Source organism: Manis pentadactyla, chromosome 15, assembly GCF_030020395.1.
Source record: "Manis pentadactyla isolate mManPen7 chromosome 15, mManPen7.hap1, whole genome shotgun sequence".
In the NCBI taxonomy this organism is placed as follows: domain Eukaryota; kingdom Metazoa; phylum Chordata; class Mammalia; order Pholidota; family Manidae; genus Manis; species Manis pentadactyla.
Window position 1 is genome coordinate 37167790 of NC_080033.1, and position 26559 is coordinate 37194348.

The 26559-nt window shown below is 49.7% G+C and overlaps 2 protein-coding genes across 12 annotated transcripts in view; one reads left to right on the top strand and one right to left on the bottom strand.

Moving 5' to 3' along the window:
• Window positions 1-16663, top strand: part of ADCY7 (adenylate cyclase 7) — a 56727-nt gene extending 40064 nt beyond the window's left edge. For 9 of the 10 annotated variants that reach the window (XM_057493181.1, XM_057493179.1, XM_057493178.1 and 6 more), the window contains 17 exons: window positions 10-142; window positions 3108-3299; window positions 3604-3638; window positions 4160-4243; window positions 4508-4580; window positions 5796-5893; window positions 6776-6860; window positions 7244-7369; window positions 8232-8330; window positions 9408-9601; window positions 10481-10571; window positions 10974-11129; window positions 11841-11987; window positions 12554-12658; window positions 13025-13139; window positions 13761-13885; window positions 14073-16663. In XM_057493181.1, coding sequence (XP_057349164.1) covers window positions 10-142; window positions 3108-3299; window positions 3604-3638; window positions 4160-4243; window positions 4508-4580; window positions 5796-5893; window positions 6776-6860; window positions 7244-7369; window positions 8232-8330; window positions 9408-9601; window positions 10481-10571; window positions 10974-11129; window positions 11841-11987; window positions 12554-12658; window positions 13025-13139; window positions 13761-13885; window positions 14073-14219 — 2005 coding nt within the window. In that variant the 3' untranslated portion in view covers window positions 14220-16663. The remainder of the gene's footprint in view (window positions 1-9; window positions 143-3107; window positions 3300-3603; window positions 3639-4159; window positions 4244-4507; window positions 4581-5795; window positions 5894-6775; window positions 6861-7243; window positions 7370-8231; window positions 8331-9407; window positions 9602-10480; window positions 10572-10973; window positions 11130-11840; window positions 11988-12553; window positions 12659-13024; window positions 13140-13760; window positions 13886-14072) is intronic. The other variant, XR_008994122.1, reaches the window with a different exon arrangement.
• Window positions 16664-17800: 1137 nt separating this feature from the next.
• The window catches only part of BRD7 (bromodomain containing 7), a 38387-nt gene continuing 29628 nt past the window's right edge, over window positions 17801-26559 (bottom strand). The window contains exons 9-17 of one of the 2 annotated variants that reach the window (XM_036881076.2): window positions 26442-26517; window positions 23982-24089; window positions 23463-23598; window positions 22894-23005; window positions 21319-21375; window positions 19140-19251; window positions 18718-18861; window positions 18375-18518; window positions 17801-18032 (exon numbers count right to left, since the gene is read on the bottom strand). In XM_036881076.2, the coding sequence (XP_036736971.1) occupies window positions 17977-18032; window positions 18375-18518; window positions 18718-18861; window positions 19140-19251; window positions 21319-21375; window positions 22894-23005; window positions 23463-23598; window positions 23982-24089; window positions 26442-26517 (945 nt within the window). In that variant the 3' untranslated portion in view covers window positions 17801-17976. Of the gene's footprint in view, window positions 18033-18374; window positions 18519-18717; window positions 18862-19139; window positions 19255-21318; window positions 21376-22893; window positions 23006-23462; window positions 23599-23981; window positions 24090-26441; window positions 26518-26559 lie in introns of both variants that reach the window. The other variant, XM_036881075.2, reaches the window with a different exon arrangement.

The window sequence follows — 26559 nt, forward strand, 5'->3', positions numbered from 1 at the left end:
CTCCCCCAGCCGTGTACACATCACCGAGGCAACGCTGAACCACCTGGACAAGGCGTATGAGGTGGAGGACGGGCATGGGCAGCGGCGAGACCCCTATCTGAAAGAGATGAATATCCGTACCTACCTGGTCATTGATCCCCGGGTACGAGGGCTCAGATGCAGCAGGCGGGTTGGGGGATGGAGGGAGGGCCTGGAGACGTGGAGTGTTCTTCCCTTCAAGGCTGTGAGGAGGCAAGGAAGAGGCCTGCCTGGGGTTGGAGTGAGCTCCCCGCGCCTGGGTGTGTCCCGGGCCTCAGCGTTCCTTTCCATGAAATGGGAGTAACGACAGAGTAGAAAACGCTAATCCGAGCGAGGCAGTCAGGGCAAGCTGACAGTCACTGTTAGTGTATTTTCCATGAGGTAGTCCCTAATCTCCAGATTTTCAAAAGACACATTTTAAAAACATGCTTTGGCTGAGACTCAGGAAGGTAGGGAAAGGCCAGGGGGCCACTAGGCAGGGGCCTCCGTGTGTCCTGGGTTCTGACCCACGGTGCCTGCCTGGCTGCGTAGCTCTGCCTCCTCCGCTGGCCCCGCTTTCCTCGGGCCCCCGTGCTGGGGGAGGCTGTGGGCAGCTGCTAGGCCTGTGGGCCCCAGTCCTGCCCCCAGCCGTACCGGGCCTGCTGGGGCCTTCTTCCTGCCTGTGGGAGGCCAGCTTGCCTGGAGGCCTCTGTGCATCGTCCTTGGGGCCTGCTCGAGAATGTCAGTCGCAGCAGGCTCTCTCCAGCTCCCTCTCTGGCCTTCGTTGTCCTCAGGGCTGGGCTGTCTGACTGCCAGTCTCCAGGGGAGCAGAGGGCCAGCCTGTGGCCTCCCCAGCTCCTCGGGCCTCATCCTGCTGCTGAGTCAGCACCTGGGGAAGCCCTCCTAGATACCTTGGGGCTGCCCCCCTACCCCAATCATGGAATATAGTCCAGCCCCTCACCTTGTACTCACAGTTCTGGGCCCTGCCCACTTCTCTGCCCTATTCTTTCATCCTGAGTGTACTTCACCCCAGTCCCGTGCCATCCTCCTGTCCTTCCTGCCAGGCTCTTTCCACCACAGGACCCTTGTCCCTGCTGCTCCCTCAGCCCTGAGCCCTCTTCCCTCTGTCCCAAATGCTCCTGTTTATCCTTTTTGCTTATATATTGTCGGTGTGAACACCACATGGGCAGGCTTCGGGGAGGGGTGCCCTCTTCTCCTGGCTGCAACCCCTGTTGGTACAGAGCCCGTGCTTGGATACCTTGTGAATGAATAAGGCAGAGCACCCAGACTGCAAGGCAGAGCAGGCAGAGCTCCAACCCCCACCCCCAGGGCTGCTGGATTCAGCAAGTGCAGCTCCAGGGTGCTCAGTTCACCTTGCATTCAGATAAACCACAGAGTTTTTGAGCGTGAATCTCATGCAGGATTGAACTGGGCATCCTATATTTTATCTGGCAACCCTCCCTTCCCCATCTTTAATTTTGCTCATTTACATAGTTGGAAATTCAGAAAGCATGAAGGGCATGTTGCAGACAGTTTCCCTTGAATTCTTGTCCACAGCCAGCCTGTCCCAGCGTGGTGTTCCTTGAGTTCTTTCCACAGAGATGTCTCTGCACACGTAATAGCTCGAAAGATTCTCATCTGCCCTCCTCATTAAGCCCACGGGATAGCGTGGCCCCCACTGGGTTGGAACCTTGGAGACCTTCCCTCTGTGTGCACAGACCATCCTCACTTCTTTTCTTCTCACAACTGTGCAATGAGCCGTGGAAAGGATGCTCAGATGTCCCTCCTATTGTGGACAAGGTGGTGCTTTTCCAACTCTGGCCTCCTTAGGCTCTGATTCATACCATCTCTTAGGTGCGAAGACACCTGGGGTAAGGGGCCAGAGGTGGCCTGTGGGGCTCCCCTGCAGGCTGGTGGGGCTGCAGCTGCCCTTCTGGGGCCCACTTCTCAGGTGCATTTTACTTAGAACTGATGAATCTTTCGTACACATCTGTTTCTCAGGGAGGCAAGGTGTCTGGCCTTCCTTGCCCTCAGAGAAATGCCAGAAGCCTTGAGCTGGAGTGGCCGGGTGCTGTATAGGCAGAGGGGCCGACAGTGGAGGGGGAGACAGAGACTGAGATGTGCCCCCCGCCCCCACCCCAGGCAGGTTGCTCAGTGCAGGGCTCAGCGTGTGCGTGTCCTCTGGACCCCGGGACACTCACAGAGGCCGGATTCCACGCTGTTCTCCCTGGCGAGGCTGACGTGCCTCAGGGTTTAAAAATGTTTCTCTCCCAGAAGGAGGCTAGACGTTTCCAGGAAAGCTGCCGCTTATGGCTTAGCGAGCGTTTGTGCCTGTAGTGCTGGTCCCAGTCGGTGTCTGTGGGGACCCAAGGGGAGGCGGGCTCTGCAGGTCTCGAAATGTCCCATACTTGTCTCCTGCAGTCTCCTTCCCCCTTTTCCAGCCCTGCCCAGCCTCCCCAGCCGGGGGAGGTCCCTGCCATGTTGTTCTTCCTGTGGGGGCAGGGTGGGCCCCCTCATTCAGGGCCTGGCTAGGCCACCACGCCCTGGCAGAGCTATGGCAGGCACGTGGCAGGTAGGGGACCCCTGCTGTTGTTTAGGGGCCAGTCTGTGGGGCTCCCTGGCCATCTCTAGGTGACTGGCCAGCATTCTGCTCCCGGTGGCTCCCTACAGGAAAGACATCTGCCAGCCACATGTTGGTGGGAAGGCAGGATGCCTGTGGTCTCCCTGGGTGCTGTCTCCCCAGGGTGCCTCCGTGGGGAGGGGCTGATGGGCTTTCAGGCCCCCAGGTCAGCATCTGGTTCCAAAGAGCCTCGTGAGTGAGTGGAGCCCAGAGCTTAGGATCTTAACCAGCTTCTTCCCCTGGGGGGCAGAGAAGGGGCCGAGGGGCTGTACCCAGCTGTGTGTGACCCGGTTTCCTCCCTGCCGAGGAAGGACAGGAGTGCACCGGGCGTTCGCCAGTCCCCGAGGGGATTGCAGACCAAGCAGCTTTTTTGCCATTTTCCCTTTCACCAGATGGGCTGGCGCTCCAGCTGGAGCAGGGTGGGGGTGGCAGCCCCTTTCCAGGCTGAGAGGGAAGGGGATGGGACAGGCCTCTGTGTGTCTGCCTGCAGAGCCAGCAGCCACCCCCGCCCAGCCAGCACCTCCCCAAGCCCAAGGGGGATGCTGCCCTGAAGATGCGGGCGTCTGTGCGCATGACCCGCTACCTGGAGTCCTGGGGGGCTGCGCGGCCCTTTGCCCACCTCAGCCACCGTGAGAGCGTGAGCAGCAGTGAGACTGCTGTCCCCACCAGCCGGAGGCCGAAGGTAGGACTGCTCCCTCCGACGGAGCTGTGGACGGGACCCTGAGGAGGGGCAGGAGAGCCCTTTCCATCCAGGCCTCACTGCCTCCATCTGTAAAGTGGTGCCTGACCCTGTGCTGCCTCCCTCCTGGGCTCTTGGGGTGCTCCAGGGAGTATGAGAACGGCCCAGTCCTCAGTCCCCAGACTGTGTTCAGCTTTGGTATCAGATGCCTGAAGCTGTGACGTCCCCGACACCCACCACTAGCACCTGGTGATAGATGTCAGGGCTCCGCAGGCTGGGCAATCTCTCTCCCTCCCTTCCCTTCCAGGCCATCCCCCTGAGGCGCCATTGGACTCCTGATAGGTATGTGCACTGCCCCTCCTTCCTGCCATGTGTGGCCTGCCCTCCTGGCCAAGCACCGCCCCAGTCACCTCCTCTAGCCAGGTTGCCCAGGCCAGCCTCCTCCTGGGGGACAGCTCTGCTAGGCCCAGCCCTGACCATGGAGTTGGCTGTGGCTTGGGTCAAAGTGTTTTAGGAACCAGAGCTTTGCTGTCACTGAGTGCCTGTGGTGTACCCACCCTGTAGGGGGCTCAGCAGGGCTGGTGTGAAGGAGCTCTGGGTTTAGTGGAAGAGGCCTTGGCCTGGGGACTGGGGTCTGCCCTCTGCTTGCTGACAGCTGGGGGAGGCTGTGTGATGCTGGGTGTTCTCCTGCCCTCTTTGGGCCTTAGGGGACCCATCTGTTTCTCCACTATTCTGCACAAGGCTTTGGGGCCTCCTGCAGGCCCCTGGGGACCCCAGTTGGGGGAGTCATTTTGTCCGCACCCCTGCCTCTGGGCAGGTGGATGTGGCCCCTGGGTGGTGCAGTCGTGGATGCCTGATTCTAGAAGCGCATCCCCCAAGGGGCGGTCGGAGGACGACTCGTACGATGATGAGATGCTCTCAGCCATTGAGGGGCTCAGCTCCACAAGGTGAGGCTCCCAGACGTCTGCTCACCCCCTCACCTAATGGGGGCCTGATACAGCCAGGCCCACCTTGTACCCGTACGCCCGGTGGCCGGGCTCTTGCTGGGCCCATGGTAGCTCCTTCCCTCCCTGGTGCTGCCTCCCAAGGGGGGGCTGCCCACTTCTCCTCCTGAGGGTGGGGTCCCTGCCCCTCCCCTTACCTGAAGGTGGGCCTCTGTCCCCCACTCCCCCAGGCCTCACATCTCACTGCTTGTGTCTGCCGCCTTATAGGCCCTGCTGCTCCAAGTCTGATGACTTCTACTCCTTTGGGTCCATCTTCCTGGAGAAGGGCTTTGAGCGGGAGGTGAGGGCCCCTGAGCAGCTCCAGCAATGGGACCTGGGGTGAGGGGTGGGGGCTCAGGCCATGCGGCAGCCAAGACTCCCAGAAAATTGTTCAGGGGGGGTCACGGGGAGGGCCAGCTCCAGCTGGCTGGTGAGAATGGGAGACTTCATCCAGCCCCCCTTGGGCTCTCTTCCTGCTGGCCTCACCCCTGTTCCTGACATGCCCCATTAGGGATTTGCCCGCTTGGGTTTGGGACGTTTGCTCGCTTCAAACATGAGCACCTTAGCAGGTAAGGGCCAGTGCAGCCAGCCGGAGGCCAGCAGCAGCCTAGTACTTGGGAAAAAGCTTCACTTCAGCATCAGTGCCCAAGGGGCTGGTTGGCTGCTTCAGCAATGTGCTTTTTTGCCACTAGTGACCATCTACTTGTTTCTGGAGCACCTACTGGGTTCTGACAACTTCTGGGCACACGTGTTGTCACTGAGCCTTCAGACGGTCACCAAGGGCACTGTTACCCATTTCACAGGCTCTCAGAGCCCGTCTTGGCCTCAGGTGTGGCCCATCTGGGAGGGTGGCTGCGGCCCATGGCTTTGGTGCGGGGACCTCTCTCCTGCCCAGCCTACAGGATTTGGTGCTGGGGGTAGGGTAGGGACGGGCTGCCTCTAGCTGGGGCTCCCTGAGTGGGGGCTCTCTAGGTGAGGAGCTGGGGGTCTGGAGGAGGCATGGTCACCAGAACGCCACCCCACTGGGCCTTCTGCTGACTGTGTGGTGCTGGCAGGCTGCTGGGCTCTCTGAGCCTTGGTTTGCCCGTCTGCAGCAGGAGCCCTTGGGGGCCAGGATAATGAGATGGTGCTGGAGTGGGGGGCCGGGCAGCACTGGGTCCCTGCCCGCCAGCACCCGGCTCAGGACCTGCTTTACTCCTTGGTTTGCAGTGAGGGGCACACCCGCCACTAGCCTGTCTCAGCAGCTGGGTTCCCATCTACAGACGGGAGGCCATGGCCTTTTCAAGGGCCTTGGAAAGAAAGTCAGAGAATCTGGGGGTGGAGGGGAGGGCCTGTATCCAGGTTGCTGCTTCATGATGGTGTCACACCATCATCTGGAGCTCAGGGTGGGTGTGAGGGGTTTTTTTAGGGTGATTGACTTGAGCCAGGGTAGACCTATGAAGGGGTGAGAGCAAGTGGCCCTGCAGCTGGAGCCTCGGCCGCCCTGGGCACCCCTTACAGTCTCTGTTGTCCTCAGTACCGCCTGGCGCCCATCCCCCGGGCCCGTCGTTACTTCGCCTGTGCCAGCCTCGTTTTCGTCTGCATCCTGCTCATCCATGTTCTGCTCACGCCCAGGTCAGTGGGGTGGCCAAGGATGGCCCAGACCACGAGGGGCCGTGGCCTTACAGGATCCACCAGAAAACCTGCGAGGGGCAACATGGCTGGCAGGAAGGGGCCCGCTGTTTGAGTTCAGTAACTGTAGACCCTGGAGTCCCAGAAACTGGCACAGGGATTTGACCCCCAGCCCTGGAATTACTCATTTGTGTTTTCATTGGAAGCCTTAGAAGTCATCTGTCACCTGTGTCGCCTTGTATGCGTCTGTAGTTTGTGACCCATGCCTGAAGTGTTTGCAGTCCTAGAAGGGCAGACCTAAGACCTCTTCTGCCATCATCTTCTCTTCGATATGGGAAACTGAGGCCCAGAGGGGTTAATGACTTATCCAGGCTGCGTGGCCAGGACGTCAGGAGTGGCTGAGGTTCATGCCTCTGCCCCAAGGGCCCTTTTGGTGTGCTGGGGACGAGGCCACAGGGAGGAAGTCAGCTGCTTGGTGGTTTCGGGAAGGGGGTGGCTAGGCTGAAGGACCCCGGGGACTGTGGTTTTAGATGTGCTCAATAAAGATACACCAGGGAGTACTCCATGGTACTTACGGGCCAGACGTGATCGAAGGCTGTGTAATCACTCATTTCTTATATACTCAGCCTAGAAAGGGGGTTGTGATCTTGATCTTGGCCTTCATATTTTGGCCAAGCCTCGTGTGTTTTTAGTGGGGCACTGGGCCAGGCTTTTCAAAGGTCCGCTTTGCTGAGTGTAGAGTAGCAGTTTGGGAGGGGTGAAGGGGGCAGAAGGTGACCATGAGCCTGAGAATTGGGGTGCTGGGAGGGGTGGGGGAGCAGGCCCGTGGCTTGGCCCTGGACACATGATCCCCCAGAACTTAGGGTTTTCTTTCCTTCTTCTCAGGATGGCGACTCTAGGTGTATCCTTTGGGCTGGTGGCCTGTGTGCTGGTGCTGGTGCTAGGCCTGTGCTTCGCTGATGAGTTTTTGGTGAGTGGGGAGGCCACTGACTCAGTTCCTGGCCAGGCCTCCCACATGTCGGAGGCCCCTGCCTCCTGCCCCTACCCTGGCTTTGGAGCCCTTCCTGGCGAGCCTTGCCCACCTGAGCCTGGCAGGACACATTACAAGGCTCTGGAGCCTTCTCCCAAGGGTTCTACTTTCTCAGCCTAGTGGTTCCCCAAGTGGCTGTGGCTGTCCATGGCCCCAAGGGTGGGAGTGTCCTTTCTGTCTGCGCAGCACATGTGCACCAAGCTCTGGGCTGGGCGCAGAGCACCTGCTGACTCTCCCTAGTGGAGTTTCCCTGCAAGGCTTCAGGCAGGCTCCGCCTCCCTGCCGGGGGCTAGTGCCGCTGACGTGACCCCTGGACTCCACAGAGCTGTTGCCCAGCCTGGGGGATGCTCCAGGCCATCTCTGAGAGGGTGGAGACACAGCCCCTGCTGCGGGTGTCCTTGGCCGTCCTGACCATTGGCAGTCTGCTCACCATCGCTATCGTCAACCTGGTGGGTTCTGGGGGCGGGAAAGGTGGGACCCCTGGTGCCTTTGCAAAGGCTGGTGGGAGCCAGCCTTTGACCCTGGGAACCTCCAGATTCTAGAATCCTATAATCTCGTTGCCTAAAAGTTGCTTCGGGTGTAACCTTTCCCAGAGCCCTGTGGACGGACCGTAAGGTCAGGCTTAGAGCCCCCTTACCCTTCAGTTTTCAAATGAGCACTTGGGCTCCCCAGAGAGCTTATGTGTCCAGCCCTATGAGGTGTCTGGAGTCTCCTTGTCCAATGAAAACTCTCCTCTTGACATCCTCTTGCTTTTTCGTGGCCCGCTGGGGAGGCCCAGTCCTGCCCGGAGTCTGTGTCCTCACTAGGGACGAGTCACCTGAGGGACAAGCTGGGGAGGACACTTGAGCGCCTGTTCCCAGGCCGTGCTCACGTGCTCGGTGTTCCCTCCCTCTCCTCCCAGCACCGCATCTGGAGCTCAGGTCTGTCCCTAACCTCCACGTTACAGACACTAGGCTGCCTGCCTCCCTCAGTGTCACCTGGGGAGAAGGGGGCTTGTTGGAAGCGCTGACCCCAGCTTCTCTGGCCCCCTCCCTGAGTCAGCCTCTGCTGCTCTGGGGGTAATGTCCATGTGTCTTCATTGTACACCCTCTGCCCTGGCCCCTTCCCACTGTGAAGCTGATGGCTGATGCCGGAAATCAGGCACGGGCTTGGGGCTGTGTTTAGGGCTGGGTCTGGCAGGAGTTGCCCATGGTGCTGGTCCAGGGCCCGGCCCCTCTGGCTCTTCCAACCCCCCGGCCCCGCTTGGCCCTGGCAGGTGCTAGAGTCTCGGGCCTCTGGGCCAACCCTCACGGGGACCTGTCCCCTCCATAGCCGCTGATGCCATTCCCACCACTGGGGCTGTCTCCTGGCAACAAGACGAGCCTGAGTGCTACGAACGGTTGGGACAGGATGCTGTGCGACCTCCTCCAGGTGAGGGTGCCGGGTGCTGGACCGGCCTATGCCCTCTCTAGGACTGCTTTTGCCCAGCTTGGGACAAAGCACTGATTCCGAGCACCTGTGACCACAGGGTATGTCAGAGCTGAGGCCAGCCTCTCCCAGGAGAGGTGGAGAGAGAGAAGGGCCCAGACAGGGCTGAGGTGGCCTCTGGTCCTGGAGGCACAGGAGCCTCAGTGCTGGCACACATGGTCCAGGATGTGAGAGGGTCAGCATCCTGTGGGTGTCTCCCGGCCACTCCTCTTTGGCAGGCCCTTTAGGATCACCCATTTCATCGACAAGAAGGTAGCTCAGAAAAGTTGGCTGCCGTGCCTCAGGTGGTAGAGCTAGGCCTGGGCCCCAGGCAGGCTGACAACAGGAGCTGTGCCCAGAGAGCCCCTGCGGGCAGCAGGATGAGGGGTATGGGACCTCGGGGAGCGGTGGTGAATTTGAGCTGGTGTCTAAAAGGGCAGAAGTTTATGGGCCGTCATGGGAGAGGGCCCGGTGAGAAGAGGCTGAGGCACGCAGTGGAGCAGCAGGATTTCAGGTGGTTGTGTTACGGGGAGGGAGTGGGGTGAATTGGGAGATGAAGCCAGAGGTAGGACCGGTCCAGGTCAGGGTGGACCATGAATGCCCCGGCGAAGAGCTTGGTCTTTATTCTGGGGGCCTCATCGTGTTCTTGAGCAGAAGAGTAAAGTGGGGCGAGGTGCAAGGTCAAGGCAGGACTCGAGGCAGGGAAGCCCCCAGGCACACGCACACCACTGCCCTGACTTTTGCATGTCTCATCCACACACCACCTGCCATTTTATTTACTATCTTTTTCCCCTTTAGTTTCACTTGCCATAGTACAAGTAAAAACACAGTAAAAACAACACAGCACTGCAAAGTTTTAGATCCCATTGTGTGGTCTTTGTTAAGACGGGAGGTCAGCAATGCTGCACCCAGTGGCTCTTTGCAGAATTCCCCGGGTGGAAGGGGCTCTGTGAGTCAGTGTCCAAGCTGAGGTGTCCCCCACTTTGGTGGCCACTGGTCCAGTAGGTGCCTCTTGGTAACCAGCGTCCCCCCATCTCCCAGTATTATACCTGCAGCTGCATCCTGGCCTTCCTTGCCTGCTCTGTCTTCCTGCGGATGAGCCTGGAGCCAAAGGTTGTGCTGTGGACAGTGGCCTTGGTGGCCTACCTGGTGCTCTTCACCATGTCGCCATGCTGCCAGTGGGACTGCTGTGTACACAGCTGGGGCAACCTCACCGAGATCAACGGCACCCGCAGGTGAGGCCCACAGCCTTCCTGCCAGGGCCCTTCCCACTGCCTGTCTTGACTGTGGCCCCCTGTGGCATGTTCCGTTTTGGTTCAGTGTTATTGCAAACTAAGGGGTGTTTGCATTCACAGTTCCATCTGGACTGGACACCTTGTGGGGTGCGTTGGGAGGTGGCATGGTTTCTATTTCACAGGGGAGATGTGATGGGACTCAAAGTGTTGTGGAGTGTGACTCATTTGCAGGTTCTCTGGGGGATGCCCCTGGTCCCAAAGAGGCTCCCTGGGCCACCCTGTCTCAGGGCCAGGGTGGAGGCAGGCCTCAGCTCTCGCACAGTCCCCGCTTTGGGCCGGGCCTGAATCTCCACAGAGTTCTGGGTAGAGCAGCTGTCTCTGGTCTCTCCCTGGACAGGTGGGTGACACCTGTGGATGAGAGGGGCTAGTGTGTGTGTAGCTCTGGGGGCTCTGGGCTCCAAGTGGATTGAGGAGAAGGGCCTAGCTCCCCTTGAACTAAAAGGCTGGAATTTGGGGGTCCAGAACAAAATCTGCTGTGGGTCTGGCTTGCCAATCTACAAGTCCCTGACTCACCTTGAGTCATTCCCAGGTGCTCCCTCCCCTGCCTGGGAGGCTTTTCCGTCACTTTGCTATTGTTTCTCGGAGTCATCCAGGTGTGACTGCAGATAACACCTCAGTGAGGCCTCCCCCACCTCCCAGTCACCCCTCATTCCTTTATAACCTGAAGTCATCTTGTTTGCCATCTGTGCTGGGAGACCAGGAGCTGAGGGCAGGGGTTTCCATCCTGGTGACCCTTCCACCTGGCTGGCTCGGAGTGGGTGCTCTGGGGACTGGGTGGGAACCAGGGTGACTCCTGCCTCCCCCCTTCGTGTCCGGCAGCTCCCCATGCGGTTTATGGAGGGACCTGAGGATGATGATCATTTTCTACCTGGTTCTGTTTTATACCACCCTCCTCATGCTCTCCAGACAGGTACGGCCTTGGGAACACCCCCCACCACGTGCCTAGCGCATCTTCTTTCTCCTCCTCTGCTTGGAGAGAGGGGGTGGGCTGGGGCTGCCTCAGGTCTGGAGCGGCACCGAGGACAGCAGACAGCCCTGGAGGGAAGCTCTGGTTCCTGGGTCAGGGCTCTTAAGTCAGTCCTTACCATTCGGCATCACCTCCCCATCAGAACATGAGTGACATTTAATCTTGTGGGTCACTTGAGAACTGTGGGACTTTACGGCCACTGGGAGGTGGCTGTTGAATTGGAGACATTTGCTTGTGGACACAGTGGGAGTGCTGATGGGCTGGGCCAGTAGCCCCTGGGGCTACAGGTGTGACCCATTAGCTGCTCGCTGTGGCCAGGACATTGATGCTCCCCACTGTCCGCAGATCGACTATTACTGCCGCTTGGATTGTTTGTGGAAGAAGAAGTTCAAGAAGGAACATGAGGAGTTTGAAACCATGGAGAATGTCAACCGCCTTCTTCTGGAGAATGTCCTGCCAGCCCATGTAGCCGCCCACTTCATTGGTGACAAGTTAAATGAGGTGTGGTGCAAGAGGCTTGGCCTCGAGGGTGGGGAGCCCCTGAAGGTACATGTGGTCCTGTGCAGCTAGGTGCTTTGGGACTTCGGTTTCCATGGGCCTTGGCCTCACTGATGTGCCCAGGAGACAATGTATGGGATCAACTCTAAGGACACAGGCCTTGGAGTCTGAGATTGGGTTTTAAGTTTGATCATGGACAAGATATTTTACTTCCCAGGGCCTTGGTTTCCAGTTCTGTAAAATGGGGCCAACAGTGTTAGCCCAGCAGGACTGTGAACATCAAATGTATGTCCAGGTACTTAAAACCTGGACAATCACTGTTGATGAAATGTGTATTTCTACCAATTCTGTAAAGCTGTGAGAGTTTTATAAATGAGGCAGGCCCAGGGGGAATTGAACCCTGTCTACTGGTTACCTCTTATTGCCCCAGGGGTTCTCAGCCCATTGTCTGACTCAGGGTACTTTGCTCAAGAGAGCCAAACACCGACCTGAGCCTGACTCTCCCCAGTTCAGAATGTGATCAGAATCTCCTAATTTCCACAGCCCCCCCAGATGAATCTCAGCCCTTCCTGGCTGAGAACCACTTGCTTAGTCCCCCTCCCAAGAGTGGAGCCGGACAGCTGAGGAACACAGGCCATGACCACCTCCCCAGACGCCTGTCCCCTCATGGGGCCGGGTAGCCATAGGGTCCTATTTCTTCCCGCCCCAACTCAGGACTGGTACCACCAGTCCTATGACTGCGTGTGTGTCATGTTTGCGTCTGTGCCGGACTTCAAAGTGTTCTACACGGAGTGCGACGTCAACAAGGAAGGGCTGGAGTGCCTGCGTCTGTTGAATGAGATCATCGCCGACTTCGATGAGGTACGGCCTCCCCCCAGGCCTGTGGGAGGGCGGCTCTCGGCTTCTTGGCCTGGGCTGGGGAGGGGAGGGTGGAGGCATGGGGTATCCTAAGCCCCAGTTAATGGATGTGTGGCAGCTTCCCTGGAGGGAATATATTGCACAAATTTTGTTTCATTCATATTTTCTCTGTGAGGGGCAGCTTGCTATTTGACTTAGGTCCTTGTGGAATGTGTAGTGTGGTTTCCAGCTAAGCCCATATATAAGTCTATTTCAGGGCAAGTCAGTCAGTTTGGGTGTAATTCTTAGCCACAGACAAATAATTGACATTCCTGTGTACATACTCTTGGGCTGTATGCTCCTTAGAAAGAATAAGAACAGATGAGAATGGAGAGGAAGAGGAGACGAATGTCAGGGAAGCCTGGGCTGATTGGAGGAGCAGCGAGGGCCCCTCTTTGCCCCTAGTGTGAGCTCAGAGCGTGAGAAATGGCTGTGTTAAAAGGTGATCGGAGGGAATCTCCCTCCTATCAGAATCTGGGGCAGGCCTGGGCTGCAGCTGGTGGGTGTTCCTGCTTCCTTTTTTCCTGCAGCTGCTGCTAAAGCCCAAGTTCAGCAGCGTGGAGAAGATCAAGACCATCGGCAGCACGTATATGGCAGCTGCAGGGCTCAGTGTCCCCTCAGGGCACGAGACTCAGGTACTCAGCTATCTGGTCTCATGGCTCAGCCCCACAAGGGGAATTTCAATAGCCCCTAGACCTGTCACCTTAAAGGGAGCACCTTCCAAGCCACCTTATGAGGGAGGGGCAGAGGTCATGGCTTAGTCCGGGGGCGGCTTCTGCTGGTGGTGGAGGTGGCCCTGTCCTGGCAGGGAGCTCCCCTGTGGGGAAGCCTTCAGCTCGTCTCTGCCCATTGGCAGCCCTTCCCTGTGGGTGTCATGCTGTTGCCCTTGCTGGCACACCAGTGCCAGGCTCGTCAGGTGCTCTGGAGCATCTGCTGCCAGTTGAGACAGTAAGACAGGGTGGGATTTGCCATGGCCCTGTGTACAGCACTGTGCCCCATAGGACCTAGAGCGGCAGCATGCCCACATTGGTATCATGGTGGAGTTCAGCATCGCCCTGATGAGCAAGCTGGATGGCATCAACAGGCACTCGTTCAACTCTTTCCGCCTCCGAGTCGGTGAGGCCCCGGGAAGGTGGGCTGGGCTTGGGGCCGAGATTGCGTAGCCCCTGCCCTCTGGCAAGCCCCCTCAGGTTTCTCCAGTGTACTTTGCCGTCTGTTACAAAGTTTTAGAAACGAATGTCTGATCTTGTAACTCTGGTGACTGGGTTATTATTCTTTCTCTGCATACCACTTATATGGTTATCAAAGCTTAAATAAATAGGAATATATCACTACAGAAAATGGAGAACCCAGAATCACTGGCTGGAAGTAGATAACCTTAAAATACACAGAGAACAAAGCAAACTTACTAAGGTAACTAGTCACTATTAGCTAAAAGGGTCTGTGCTCAAAGCCCATTTATTCTTTTATATTAAGAGATTAGTGGATAGTAGGAGAGTGTTAGGATCAGACGCAGACCTCTTCAGTAATGCAAAGTCTGAAGACCTGCCCTGGGAATGCCCTTCTCACACCCCAAGCATGATTTCCCTGTCAGACTTGGGAGGCGCTGCTCCAACCTTCATTTTAGTTGTGTCTTGTCAGCCTTCTGTGGTCACTGGAGGATTCTGTGGCCTCCTGTAAGGGCAGAAGCCTAAGGCTTTGCCTCTGTGATCTGCCAACTGGAAACATTATCTTCAGGCATAAACCACGGACCTGTGATTGCTGGAGTGATTGGAGCACGAAAACCTCAGTATGACATCTGGGGAAACACAGTCAACGTGGCCAGCCGCATGGAGAGCACTGGAGAACTTGGGAAAATCCAGGTAAAAAGCCATCTGAGGAAATGGTGACCATGGGGAGAGAACTTTGCAGAGGTAAGGGGCCTGGGAATCAGTCAGCTGGGACTCCATAGCCATACAGTACTTTGGGGAACCCAAGTGTGCAGGCTGCTCAGGGGCTGCTTTCTGTCCACCTGCACCCACCCGCCAACAGGTTTCTCTCCCTTTTCAGGTTACTGAAGAGACAAGTACTGTCCTCCAGGGACTAGGTTATTCTTGTGAATGCCGTGGACTGATCAATGTCAAAGGCAAAGGCGAACTGAGGACTTACTTTGTCTGTACAGATACTGCCAAGTTTCAAGGGTTGGGGCTGAACTGAGGGCTTCTGGTAGCTGCAGAACATGCTGGAAGCTGACCTCCCCCGAGCAAGCAGAGGGGAAGACTCAGCCCCATGCGAGTACGAAGGCGCCCTGACGGTTTGGCATCACCACCCTGACAGAGGGCTGGATTCAACACTGGAGGTGTGCTGTGTGCTGGCATGTGCACCAGACTCCGGTTCGAGGTGACCAGTGAGCCTGCCTTGCACAGGCAGCCAGAGCCTCTGTACCTCTGGAGTCTGCAGTGCGGCCCCCAGCACGGCAGGACGAGGCCCGCTTGCCTTTTACATCCTCGTTCCCCTGGTGCTGTGGAGGGGATCTTAAGAGTATGACCTGAACACACATCCCCCTCGTGGCCTGTGAGCTGCATCAGTGCGATGTGTCAGATGTGTCTCTTCTAGGTACAGGACTATGACATGTTGTCTAGGATGGGTTGGGGACTTGTTTTTCCTTGGTGAACTAGTTACAGGATTCTGTATTTTGGCTAAAAAGGGTGTTTCCAATCCATAAATGGTTTCAGACATTAGGGAGGAAAGCCACAAAGGACAGAGTTATTATACCTTTTCCCACTTCTGACATGAATGTTTTCTGTGGATACATTAATGGAGGCTCTATCCTTTTTAATGACCTCTTAGATGATAGGCAAAATTTTTTCCCTCCAGTCTATTCTTTGCCTTTTTAACCACTGACATGTAAGTAGGACTACTGCCCAGTACCAGCTTATGGGATGAGTCCAGCTGGGGGCAGAGGCTCTGAGGAATGTGGCTCATGGCAAGGTGAGGAACGGTGTAGCGTTGGCTTGACTCATACAGACATGGAGGAACGGTTCAGTAAGTGAAGAATCTGTAAAATTAGGCATAATAATCTCTTAGCCCTTCCCTGACTACTCATGCATTGTTTTCTAGTGCTCCTCTACAATTGGCAGCTCTATCCCAGTTTTTATACTGGAAGGGAATGGAGTCTGCATGGAGAGAATCTGGACCACCTGTAGTACTTCTTTCCTCTCCTCTCCATAGTCCTCACAGCTATGTCTGAAGAGCTTCAAAACAGAAAGGATGCACTCAACTCAGCGTAAGCGTGTATATAGGTTTTGCACCTGGGAAGCCAGCCTCTCATAAGTGCTATTCTGTCTGTTCTGAACCAAATGAATCAAGGCAAGCACAATAAGCGAGTTTGTGAGATGGCGTCTTCTAGTGCTTCAACCCCAAAACAATCAAGTCAACCTGCGTTTCAAGGGGAGGAGTAACCAAACTGCCCATTCCCTCTTTTTCTGAACTGACTTCACTGCCTCACAACCAGAGCATTCCCAGGATTTCAAATATAGTTGAATTTCACTATATAGCAGGGTGTCTTAGCTAGAAGTCACCTGTAACCCCCGATACTATACAGAAGATCTACAGGCTTGCCAACAGGTGGGCTGGGATGCGCTGCGCCCTGGCTGCAGAGGATGGGCGTGTGCAGCCAATGGCAGGAAGGCGCTGCCAATGAACTTGCTGTCTGCTGGTGCCGTGTTTTGCTTTGGGGCTTATCAGCCCTAGAATGGGGCTTATTCTAATTTGCACAAAGGTTCTGAGTGGGCCTGTGGCAGCTCTGATGCACTGCATGCAACTGGAATAGGTACGAATAAATTGCAAGTATTCATTGTATAAAGGGATGTCATGGCAAAAGTGCTGGTAAGGGAATAGCCTTACACACCAACTTCCCACATTCAGGTGAGTACTGTACTGAAAGTTAATACTCTTAAAATTGGCGACCAGGGCTGCTCAGCAGGGCTCTTCTGGGAAGTCAGGAAGGTTCTGTTGCTCAGATAGTGTAAACACATCAGTGAGCCTGGGCCTCTCTGAGGTGGACCTGTTTATGTTCTTGCAATATTCAAGTTATTTTTTTCTCCAGCAACAGAAATCTCAATTGGGAACCATTTATGTATTTTTCTTTATTGCCAATTAAACATTACTAAGGTAAGAATATTTTGTAAGTTTTTAGTTTTGATATTCAGATCATAGTGTATAACTGACAATAAAAATCACTTGCAGTTATTTTTTAAAAATGTTTTCCAATTATTAAGCCATTTCTTTACAGGTATCACTTTGTTTTTGACAGGACAGTTATCTTTTCTAACACTGACCTTCTCTATTGGTCAAGGACTTAAAGTTTCTACTAAGGTGGCCTGACTGACTCTAGTGAAAATCATACTGGAGGTTTTTTGGTTTACTTATTAAGAAATTTTTCTAACAGAGATCATTAACCATTATACAGATTGTGTATATAATAGGTCAATGTACAGAAATATGCTTTGAGAAGGTACATGCAGAAAACTAGGGGTTATTCTGTATACTGAGTATTTATAGATCTGTAATATTTGTTTCAAAACGTTATTTCATTTTTACAAAGTACCAGTGTTTCTACTCTGTTTAGCTTTTCATATATTAAAATAGCAATTGGAAAACATTAATGTCCTAAAGTGTTTTCTTGGTCTTCAAGAACTTAGCTAAGTAGATCTAAAATTTAAGTATTGATTACTGCCTAAATTATATTTGAGAGATTAAGTCCTAAAAAGACTTGATACATATTTAACTGACTTTTAAATTCTTTTGGCATTTGACTTTAACTAGGTCTTTAGCTCTCTTGGGAGAATCACTTTTCCTTTATACCACTTATTCTTGATAAATGTTAGTTTTCAGAGTCAGGGAAATAAAAAAAAAATAGCTGCCTGTCTGGGTGTTTTACAGAAGGGCTCTGTACAGTCCAAGCAGGGTCTTAAACTTAATTTGCTCAGTAACTAGGCTACTGTCTAGTACCTGGTTACAGAAAAGCATCCTACTCAAATTGCTCAAGCACTTGGCCTTTATATTTCAGATAAAAGTAGGAGTTAATTAGTTTAGGGGATGGCTGAGGCAGAGGTTGTGATCTGCAATAGAAATGTAAACCTTCCTTTACACTTGGTGATTCCCTTTTGTATTTTAGGATGACTTAGTTTATCATCTTATTTGGCTTATCCTCTTACTATGGATTCAAGTAACTCTCAAAAATGGAAGAAAATAAACCAAAAAGGAACACTAGACCAGTCAGTGTTATGAGACTCCTGGTCTGCTTTTGTCTGGGGGAAGCACCTAATCTTTCTACATAGGGCATTATGCCCCTCAAGTATGCAAGGGACATGCTAGTAAACTCTAAAATTATTTTAAGTGTATTTGGTTTCATAGCATAACAATGGAAAATCTTACTGGACAGGGATTTTTTTTTAAGTTTCTGTAGCTACGGTCCTGTGAAACATAAGCAGAACTACCACTAATCTGCAAGAACTTCCAGTTCCACTCCTACTTCCTGCTCGGTATGGCAACAGGTCATATTCCTTCCTCACAAGGCCACTTTTTGAATCATCAAAGTAAAATCTGGTATGCTGGAACTATTCAGTGAAGAATGTAGCAAATGTGAAAAAACAAGGATTTCAATTATTTGGGGGACTTCTTTTAACGGATGGTTATGAAAAGGCTGTTTTCTGAGCTTTCCTCTATCACTTTATCCTCAGATTCAGCCTTAGGGCAAGGTCAAGGGGTAACTTATTTGCTTTGCATAATACAGCTGAGTCCCAGGTTCAACTTTATTATTCAATAGAAGTCCAATCTCTGGAACATTAAAATTGTTCCAAAGTTTAATTAAAAAAACAATTTACAAATATTTAATATCTTCTGAAAGCATTTCCAAGTTAGGAATGAAAAAAATTTATACATAATATATAGTATCAAATACCAGCTGGCTTCAAATCCCATCAGGTTCACACTCAGCAACATCACTCTTTCTAGGTTCTTCAAAATCTGCAAGAAAAATATACTTTATTCAGCATTTTTTCTTCTTTATTAAAAAAGGGATGTGAAGGTAAAGCATCCAGAAGAGTAGCTCTTGAGGGTCTTCTTCACCATGTTCAAGGTTAAAGATGAGGTGTACTGCACTATTAGGTTATCGTTGTGGTTGTGTTTTTTTTTTGTAAATGTGTGAAATCTTTAGTTTTGTTTCCATCTTGTCTAAAGAATTAATATAAGAAGTTCACACGTCATCAACATGTGGAGGCGAGACCTTCCAAATGTTACTTGAGGGACAGGTCAGACATCCTTTACTCACAACAGCCCTCCACCCTCCCAGAGACACAGCGCACGTACCTTTTGTTAAATCTACAAAGCTGTTTCCTACGACAGGGGAAGGGATGGAAATCCCCATTGCTTTCCGAACTCCATGCATGCTTACAATATCACCTGGAGTGACTTGCTGTGCAAGTTCTTTAAGATTATTGGTCACTTGTTCAGCTAGAAAATAAATAAAAAACAAAACAGTTCAGGTACTGAAACATGGTTCCTTTAAGTAATTAAAAAAAAAAACCCAAAAGAATGATATCTAAATGCAACAGTAACTGTCCACGGTATTCACTTTAGCACTGCTTCATGGTGGCCCCACACTCAGGAACCCTTGTCCTTTCAGCACCCACCACCTGTGCCTGTGACATACCGAGATGCATTTCTCTGTATGAGGGGCCCAAGAGGCAGATCATATTGGGAGGGGGTCTGGTGCTTAGACGCTCGTTCTGGGCTTCCTGGAGCTCCCTGAGCAATCTTGTGGTCTCATCAAGTTTCCTTTGGAACACTTCGGCTTCTGTGTGGGAAGGCAAACAGCACACTGAAGAAAACATGGATGTACTTGTGTTTGATCTGGTGTAGTAACACTGCGTCTTATGCTCTGGGATTTTGCTGTTTATTGGTTAGTCTTCTCTCCTCAAAGAAGTAATTCCCCTCAAATGAAATCGACACCACAGACATTCTTAATTATTCATTAAAGCATGGCCAGCCAAGATTTTCCTGTTGTGAATGGCTATGTAATCTTTACTAACGTGAATTAAATCTTGACTGCCTGTGTCAAGAAGTGACACTCACCTTCTGAGTCAAAAACTTCAAACGGAGCACCAAAGTTTGTTACTGCTTTCAGCGCTGTGAGCCTGTCCTGATTACTGTAGTCTAAACGTCCTGTTGTCTCAATTTCTGTAATTTGCTTTGGAAAAATAAAAGGAATTATTTGAGCTTGCCAAGCCATGACAGTGTGAGAAAGAGAAATGAGCACAATGGCTTGTGTTTGTAGGCCAACTTAATCCACCTACTCACTCTGGAGTTTTAATTTTGATGCCTATACAAAAATGTCTTCCCAGATTCAAAATGCCATACCCAAATCCTGGCAGACAAGTGTCCATAAACTCACACTTCTCTGTAATGAAAAGATGTATCTTACACAATCTGCGTCACTTGTTTCGTATGGCAACCACTCTGAAGATAAAAGGAATGACAGCCCTGTTACCGCCTACGTTGTGATGAATATTTGGTGATTGTGACAATGTGTCACATTTCCGAGGCTCACAGGCAATGTTTCACCCCCTACCTGTCCATATACTTGCACTCATATAGATTTGGAACGTAAGACTTTTTGGGTCTCCTTCCAGATCAGATCCAGTCTGCCAGTACTGCCTGGGAGAAACAGAATTCTAAAAAAGGTGGAGTTTTATTTTTGATATCACAAAACTCAGAGTTTCCATAACCTCAACAATGCTTTCAAAGAATAGATCGACCCAGATAAAAAGTAACCACAAGTTAATGGCTCCATTTATACTTCAGTGTTGCACTCCAAGCTCAAACAATCTGAATACCCGCCTGCATGTGGAGTGTGCGGTGGAGAGCAGCTGTCAGCACAGAGCTAGGGCCGCCACTTCAGTTCTGACTTTGTACCTCTCACCCAGCTTCCTTCCCCAGCCTGGGGATCTCTTTCCCTTCCAGCCACCTCACTAGGCTCATGACCTTGCCAGACTCCTCTTCCCTTGAGGACAACATGGTTTTGTAAATACCATCTACACCTGCAACTACCTTCACTTGAGCTCATCTTTAAGTTTTCTCTCTCTCTGGTTACAGGCCTTAATGTCTGTCTGTCCAATCTTAAATGTCCCAGTTTTCCTCCACTCATTGAATTCACTGAAATCTACTTTTCATCCCCACCATTTTACTGAAGTTGCTCTGGTGAAGGCTACAAATGCCAGTCGCTGGTCTCCGCCTGCTGGGTTTCTGTGCGGCACCTGACACAGCTGAGCTCTTTCCTGCAGATCACTTCATGGTTTTCCTACCTGAGCTACTTACTGGTCTACCCCAAGGCTGTCCCAGGGCCTTTACCCAGTCTACATGTTCTCCCCAGAGAGCCTGTCTCCTTTAAGGACTATAGTAATATTCTACCTTCATGCCAATGACTTCCAGGGTCCACACACCCCAGGCCTCCACCTCCACAAGGTCCCAAATCACACTCACATCCGAAACAATGTAATTTCCTTCCCTGCCAAACCTGTGCTCCTTTCTCCTACTTTCGATGTCTGCTAACAATACAATTATCCATCTCACGCACCAGCTCCGGTCAATTTTAGTTTTATAGTTTTTCTTCCTTGTGTATCTTTATCCTCTTCCTTTACACTGTTAAGCTAGTTATTTTCTTTGCTAGACAGGTTCTACAGTTTTTCACTGGTCCCCTCCCCTCCAGCCTCTATCACAGCATCCTATTGTCTAGGGTCAAATCTCCATTTCTGCAGTGCACCTAAGACTCCTCATCATCTGGCCCTCACACCTCTGCCCCTCTCCCCAGGTACCTGCAGTCACCCACTCTGAGCTTTCTGCACAGTGCCCTGCTCTTTCAGGTGTATTTATGTCATCACACATGCAGGTCTGTCCACCTCACATGCTTGGGCCTCCCTGCTGGGAGAATGCCTCTTCATCCTTCTAGACCCAGGGCACTGCCACCCTCTCTGTGAGCACCTCCTCAGCTCTCTAAAGCAGTGAGTGCCTCCAACCTGGGTTCCCACAACATAAACATTACCCTGTATGGTGACTGCTTTTGGCTCCCTGGACTACACGCTTGTCTACCGCACTAGCTATGACTACATTCCCCATGGGCAAAGAGAGTTATTTTAATTCAGGAGATACTCAATAAATATTTTTCTTTTAAATTTTAAAATAAAGCTTTATCATTTAGGCCTTTTAGCTTAATCTCCATTTAAATATTTTTTTATAAAGGATAAAATATAATCACCTCCACTTCTTTTGCTGTGTCAAGTGTCCTAGCCTGGCCTTCATCTTCAGGTGATGACTAAAGAAAAAAAACCAATTTTTATTAAAACTATATAAAAAAATGGCAAATACCCAGAAAAACATCAAGAGCTTCATAGTAAGAGGAAAGGAAAAGAATATGGATTGCTGAATATAATTTTTAAAACCAAAATATAATTAGCATTTAGAGTATTTTATAACAAGTTCCCTATTATTGATGACTTCAAGACTGATATTTCTATGTCTGATTAAAGAGGTATACATACTTAAGAAGGTATTTGGTAAACAGTACACAAGTACCTAAATAAATGGAGTCTGCTTTCACCAACCGGTAAATCTCTGACAAGTTTAAAATAGGAGGAATGCTAGGGACTATTTTGTCCCAACAGAGGCAATATTCTCAGCACAGGATTACTGTAAAATACTCAGATGTTATAGAGAATGTGAAACTTTCTATAATCCTGGTCTTCAAAGATAATGCTTATGTAAAGAACAAATTATGCACAAAAATCACTAACGATGTCACCTTTTTTTCCTGAAAGGATGTACTGTGATTATTTAACCAATTCCCAATTTAAAAAAATATATAAACTAAGTATCCCTATATATAACTTTATTTTCTAGGCCAAATTCAAAGATTAACTGCTGGATCATGTGGCTGAGAAACTGAATCTGAAATACACTGCCACATCAACCAAATGAAAGATAATTTTAGTTCAAGACTATTAATTCAGATTAATTGATGGGAACGGCATAGTAAAAATATTGTGGATATACAGTTGAATGATTTTTAGGTCATATGAAAAAACAATTCATGTACTAAGACTGTACAGCACTTCTCACTGGACCTTAGGCAATGCTTCAGCTTTGCTAATAGGTCACACAAGGACCAGCAGCCACAGGTACAGTGAGGGTAGAGGACACTGCACCTATAGCCATAGCCACCAGCAAGAGCCATGAACCCAAGAGATACAGGGTTCCTCTAAATATGGTGACAAGGGCATTCTGGAGATCTATTCTCCTTGGCATCAGGAGGAATACTGTCTGGTTCTAATCTCTGAGCCAAGTCTCTCAATTACTGCAGATTATGAGCTATGTCCAACTAAACTGGAGAGTTTACCGGTGTTAACAAAAGATAGCACTGAGGAATCCTTTCACTGTTTTATCTAAGCCCCCACTAGTGTTACTATTGCATAATAAAAGAAAAAGGACGGCTCTATCAGGTTAATAACTCTGTTTCAAGACAGTGAACAAGACTCCCCTTTTTTAACCAGGGTACACAGCGCTTGCTGACTTCTCAGTTGTAAACCTCATTTTTGATTCCTACATTCCCAAGATGAGGAGATAATGACAATCCTTTGGCCATCACAGATCCCGGTAGCTGAGTTATTTGTTTCCGTCAATTGTCCTCCATCTATGGTCCCCACCCAGGCTGGGCCAGCCTTTTAGGGGAATGGAGTTCAGCTGTCACAGTCGTTAATCCCATGGTTTCATAACACTGCATGACTAATGCTTGAGAGTCAATGATAAATTACCGTTTGTTTAGCAGCATTCTTACCGTCTCCAACTCTTGCAGGGTTCTAGAATGCCCTCCTTTTGTTAAAACATCCAGTAAACTATCTGCCATAACATATGGATAATCCTGGCATGTGGCCAAAAACTCATGGATGCTGAAAGACAGAGTGTTGGGAAAGTCACTTCCATATAAATCATCTCCATTGGCTTAATCTTCATCTTCTATCATAGCCAACTGTTTCCATTAGCTGCCCTTAATTTATATACCATGATATAAAACTTTCTGTCTAGGTACAAGACTCTATTTACCGATTTACCAGTGATAAATTTGTCATCAGGAGAAATTAAGCAGTATCAAGAACACAGTGAAAATGAAATGCTCCCTGGGGGAAGTGCCAAAGAAAAATTAGACCTCAGTGTTTTGCAGGAGTCCAGGGCTCGGTGCTGGACTTGCTCTTCCCTAAGGTGACCTTATTCACCTCAGGACTTTCACATGTACTAGAAGACTCTCAAAGTTATACCTCCAGTTTGGACCGTACTCTTTGGATACACATATGTATATCAGTATTTTAGAAAAATATGGCACTCAGAATAGATGAACTGGTGACTTACCTGAAATTGCTGGGAAGATCAGAGTCTTCCCCATAGGTTGAATAGATTAAATCAGAATCGTTCTTGCTGATATTTGCAAATGTGGAGTCATAATGTGGTGCATAAGAACTGTAAGGTCCATAATTCAAGTATAACACTGTTGATAAAAATTAAATACTATAATAATATCCTTTAACTTGCATGTCAATCTAGTTTTTTGGTTTACTGAATATTATTCTCTTCTAACTTCACCATTTCATTGACTTGTTAACATATCTAAGGTAGGCATTTTCCTCCAAATAGATAATTGTGAAAATGCAACTCAAGTGAATTATTTTCCACAAAGGGGAGAGGAAAGAACAAAACTCATCTTGAAAACCTGATTTTTCAGTTTCTTCTGAAGTTAATAAAATAGCTAATTAATGTTACAAAAGTCCATGGTGAGTAGTGAATAAAGCAGTAAATGGTAATTATGCTTCTTTCCCCTAACTCCTTGAGAGAAAACAGAAAAAACATGACTGCTATGTGTGGGAGCCTTACCTGGAGTTACTTTGTTCCTTTTATCTTCTTTGAACCCCTGCAAAGTATTCACTCCAGACTGAAGTCGTCCAGTTGTCATTCCCAGTCTCACAGGGCAGTAGCCTGGTTCTAAAATATAAGACCCAGTACAGTGGAGGCGGCTCTTGTTTTAATGAACTGAATGGTGTTCTGCAGTGTTTGCACACACACTGCTGTATGGCACTTACACCACTCTGGGAGGGAGGATGGGCAGCCCTTACTACACCCATTTTTAAAACAAGAAAATCTCAGCTTAGGAAAGCAAGAATGTAGCCAGGACCAAAATCTTTTCATTATACTCTACTGATTCCTGGAATTTTTAAATCATGTTGCATTTCACTTAAAAAAAAAGATTTAGAAGTTGGACATTTTAATGTTAAGATGATGGATGTAAACCAACAGAAAAGATTAGTGAAGGACTAAGGGAAAATACCTGATTAAAGACAAAAAGCTCTTAAAACATCCAGGATAAATTCATATGGAGAGGCATATTTTGAGCACAATGAGGAGGAACAGCCTTTAAATACATGATCTCTGTAAACCAGCAACAAATCCCTGTAATGACACTGGGAATCCACAGTAAGAACTGAGGAGATACCAGGAAAAAATGCAGTCTCTAGCAATAGTCAACAGAAAGGGCCTTTTTTTCCTCCTGTAAAAGAGTTCTGGTTTTTGTACCATGATCACAATGGAACAGAGGCTGCTGCCACAAGTGATCAGTGTGATAAAACAAAGCCTTGTGAGAAACTTCACACTTCTCAATCAGATCTTTTCTCCTTCTCATTAAGCAGCCTGGAAATTTGGTGTTCCAATGGGTGCTGGTACCTCCACCAGGAAAATGAAAATGAGAAGTGCAGAGGGGCATCTTCCACCTTCCACCAGTTAACTGGCCTCTGGGGGGCACTGAGTGAGGAGACCAGTTACTTTTGGCCACATATGGGTATGCCTACAGTAGCCAGAAATAAGGAAGCCAGACCAAGGGAAAAGAGATCTTCTAGTGTCACCTAAATCAAGTTGGCTGCATCACCTGTCACCAATTTTTCACCAAGCTTTATTAGAAAGAGCAATGTTCTCATGCTGTACCATTTCATCGAAGACCATATAAATTTTTGAGCAGCTCACTTAAAAGGAAGAAATGAGTTTTATTTTCAAACACAGCACCAGATCCTTTTCTTCTAAGTAAAGGAACTCCTCCTCTAGCATTTCAAGAGTGGAATGCAAAGCTAAATGACACTGTTAATAGGCTTGCCTTTTTTGTCTTCAAATGCATCAAGCTCTTCCAGCCTCAAGGTTTTCTCACTTGCTATTTCCCTATTCCTTACTCATCTTAATCAACCTCAACATCACCTTGTTAAGGAAACCTTCTCTGAGCCCCAAACAGATACGCGGGTAGGTACCTTCTGTATATATCACAGCAGCTCTTTTCCTGTGTAGTACTGATTCACAATAGCCAAACTGCCATCTCTTTCTGTGAGTATTTTTGTTGTGGTCTCTTGCCACACGACAGAATGTAAGAGGGAGAGAGCTCTCTCTCCCCGTTTTGTTGCTTGCTATACACCTAGCTCCACCTCCAGCTTCCAAGACAGGGCCTTGCCCACAGCAAACAATAAATACTGGAGACTGTTTTCTGACGTGTAGGAATTCTGCCCTTATTCATTTTTGTATCCAGTTATGTCTTTCATAATGGCAGTATTAAAATGGATATTTACAAAATACATTAACATTCTCATACCTGCTTATCACATGACATTTCACCCCTCACATGAATGACAGTAAGTTCTTACCCTTCCATCAGATTTCAAAATGCTCCCCTATACTATCTCCATTAAAATACCATCTGAGAAAATAAAAACATAACTGGGGTTCTAAAACAGTGATTCCCAACCATATGAACTTTCTATCAACCACAGTGAAAGATGTTATGTCATTAGTTATAGTTATATTATTCCATTACTATTAAGGTATTGTGACATACATATTCATTCTACTCACTGAAATAAACAAGTCTGTTAAACTCATGTCATAGTTGGAGGGTTTTGAGATACCTCTAGAAGAAACTGACTGTATACATACCAGTCTCTTAAAACGGGGAGAGAAATTGTTGCCAGAAATTGGAGGGTTTTGAGATACCTCTAGAAATAACTGAGTGTTTATACCATAGTCTCTTAAAACCAGAGCTAGAAAATTGTTGCTTAATTTTTTGGCTTTGTTAATGGTCAGTCTGATATTCCAGGGACTTTATAGAAAACTTGATCATATGGTACCTATTTAAAGATGGAGTAAGTTAGGTTAGTTTCAAATACATGATGTCTAGTCAAGTTCTTTGTGGGTATGAAACAGTTGATTTATTAGTATTCAGGCTTGTTGCTTTAAAATGTTAACCCAGGTTATTTCTCTTTGTCAAACAGCAAGTGCATGGTCAGTTTAATTCTGTGCGCCTACCTCCTACAATGGGATCCACAGGATGGAGAAGTCCCAGTGTGGTCGTTCCATCTGGTTTTCTTCTTTCAAATTCACACTGCAATGACCCAAAGTATTCAAATAGCATAGTTTTATACAC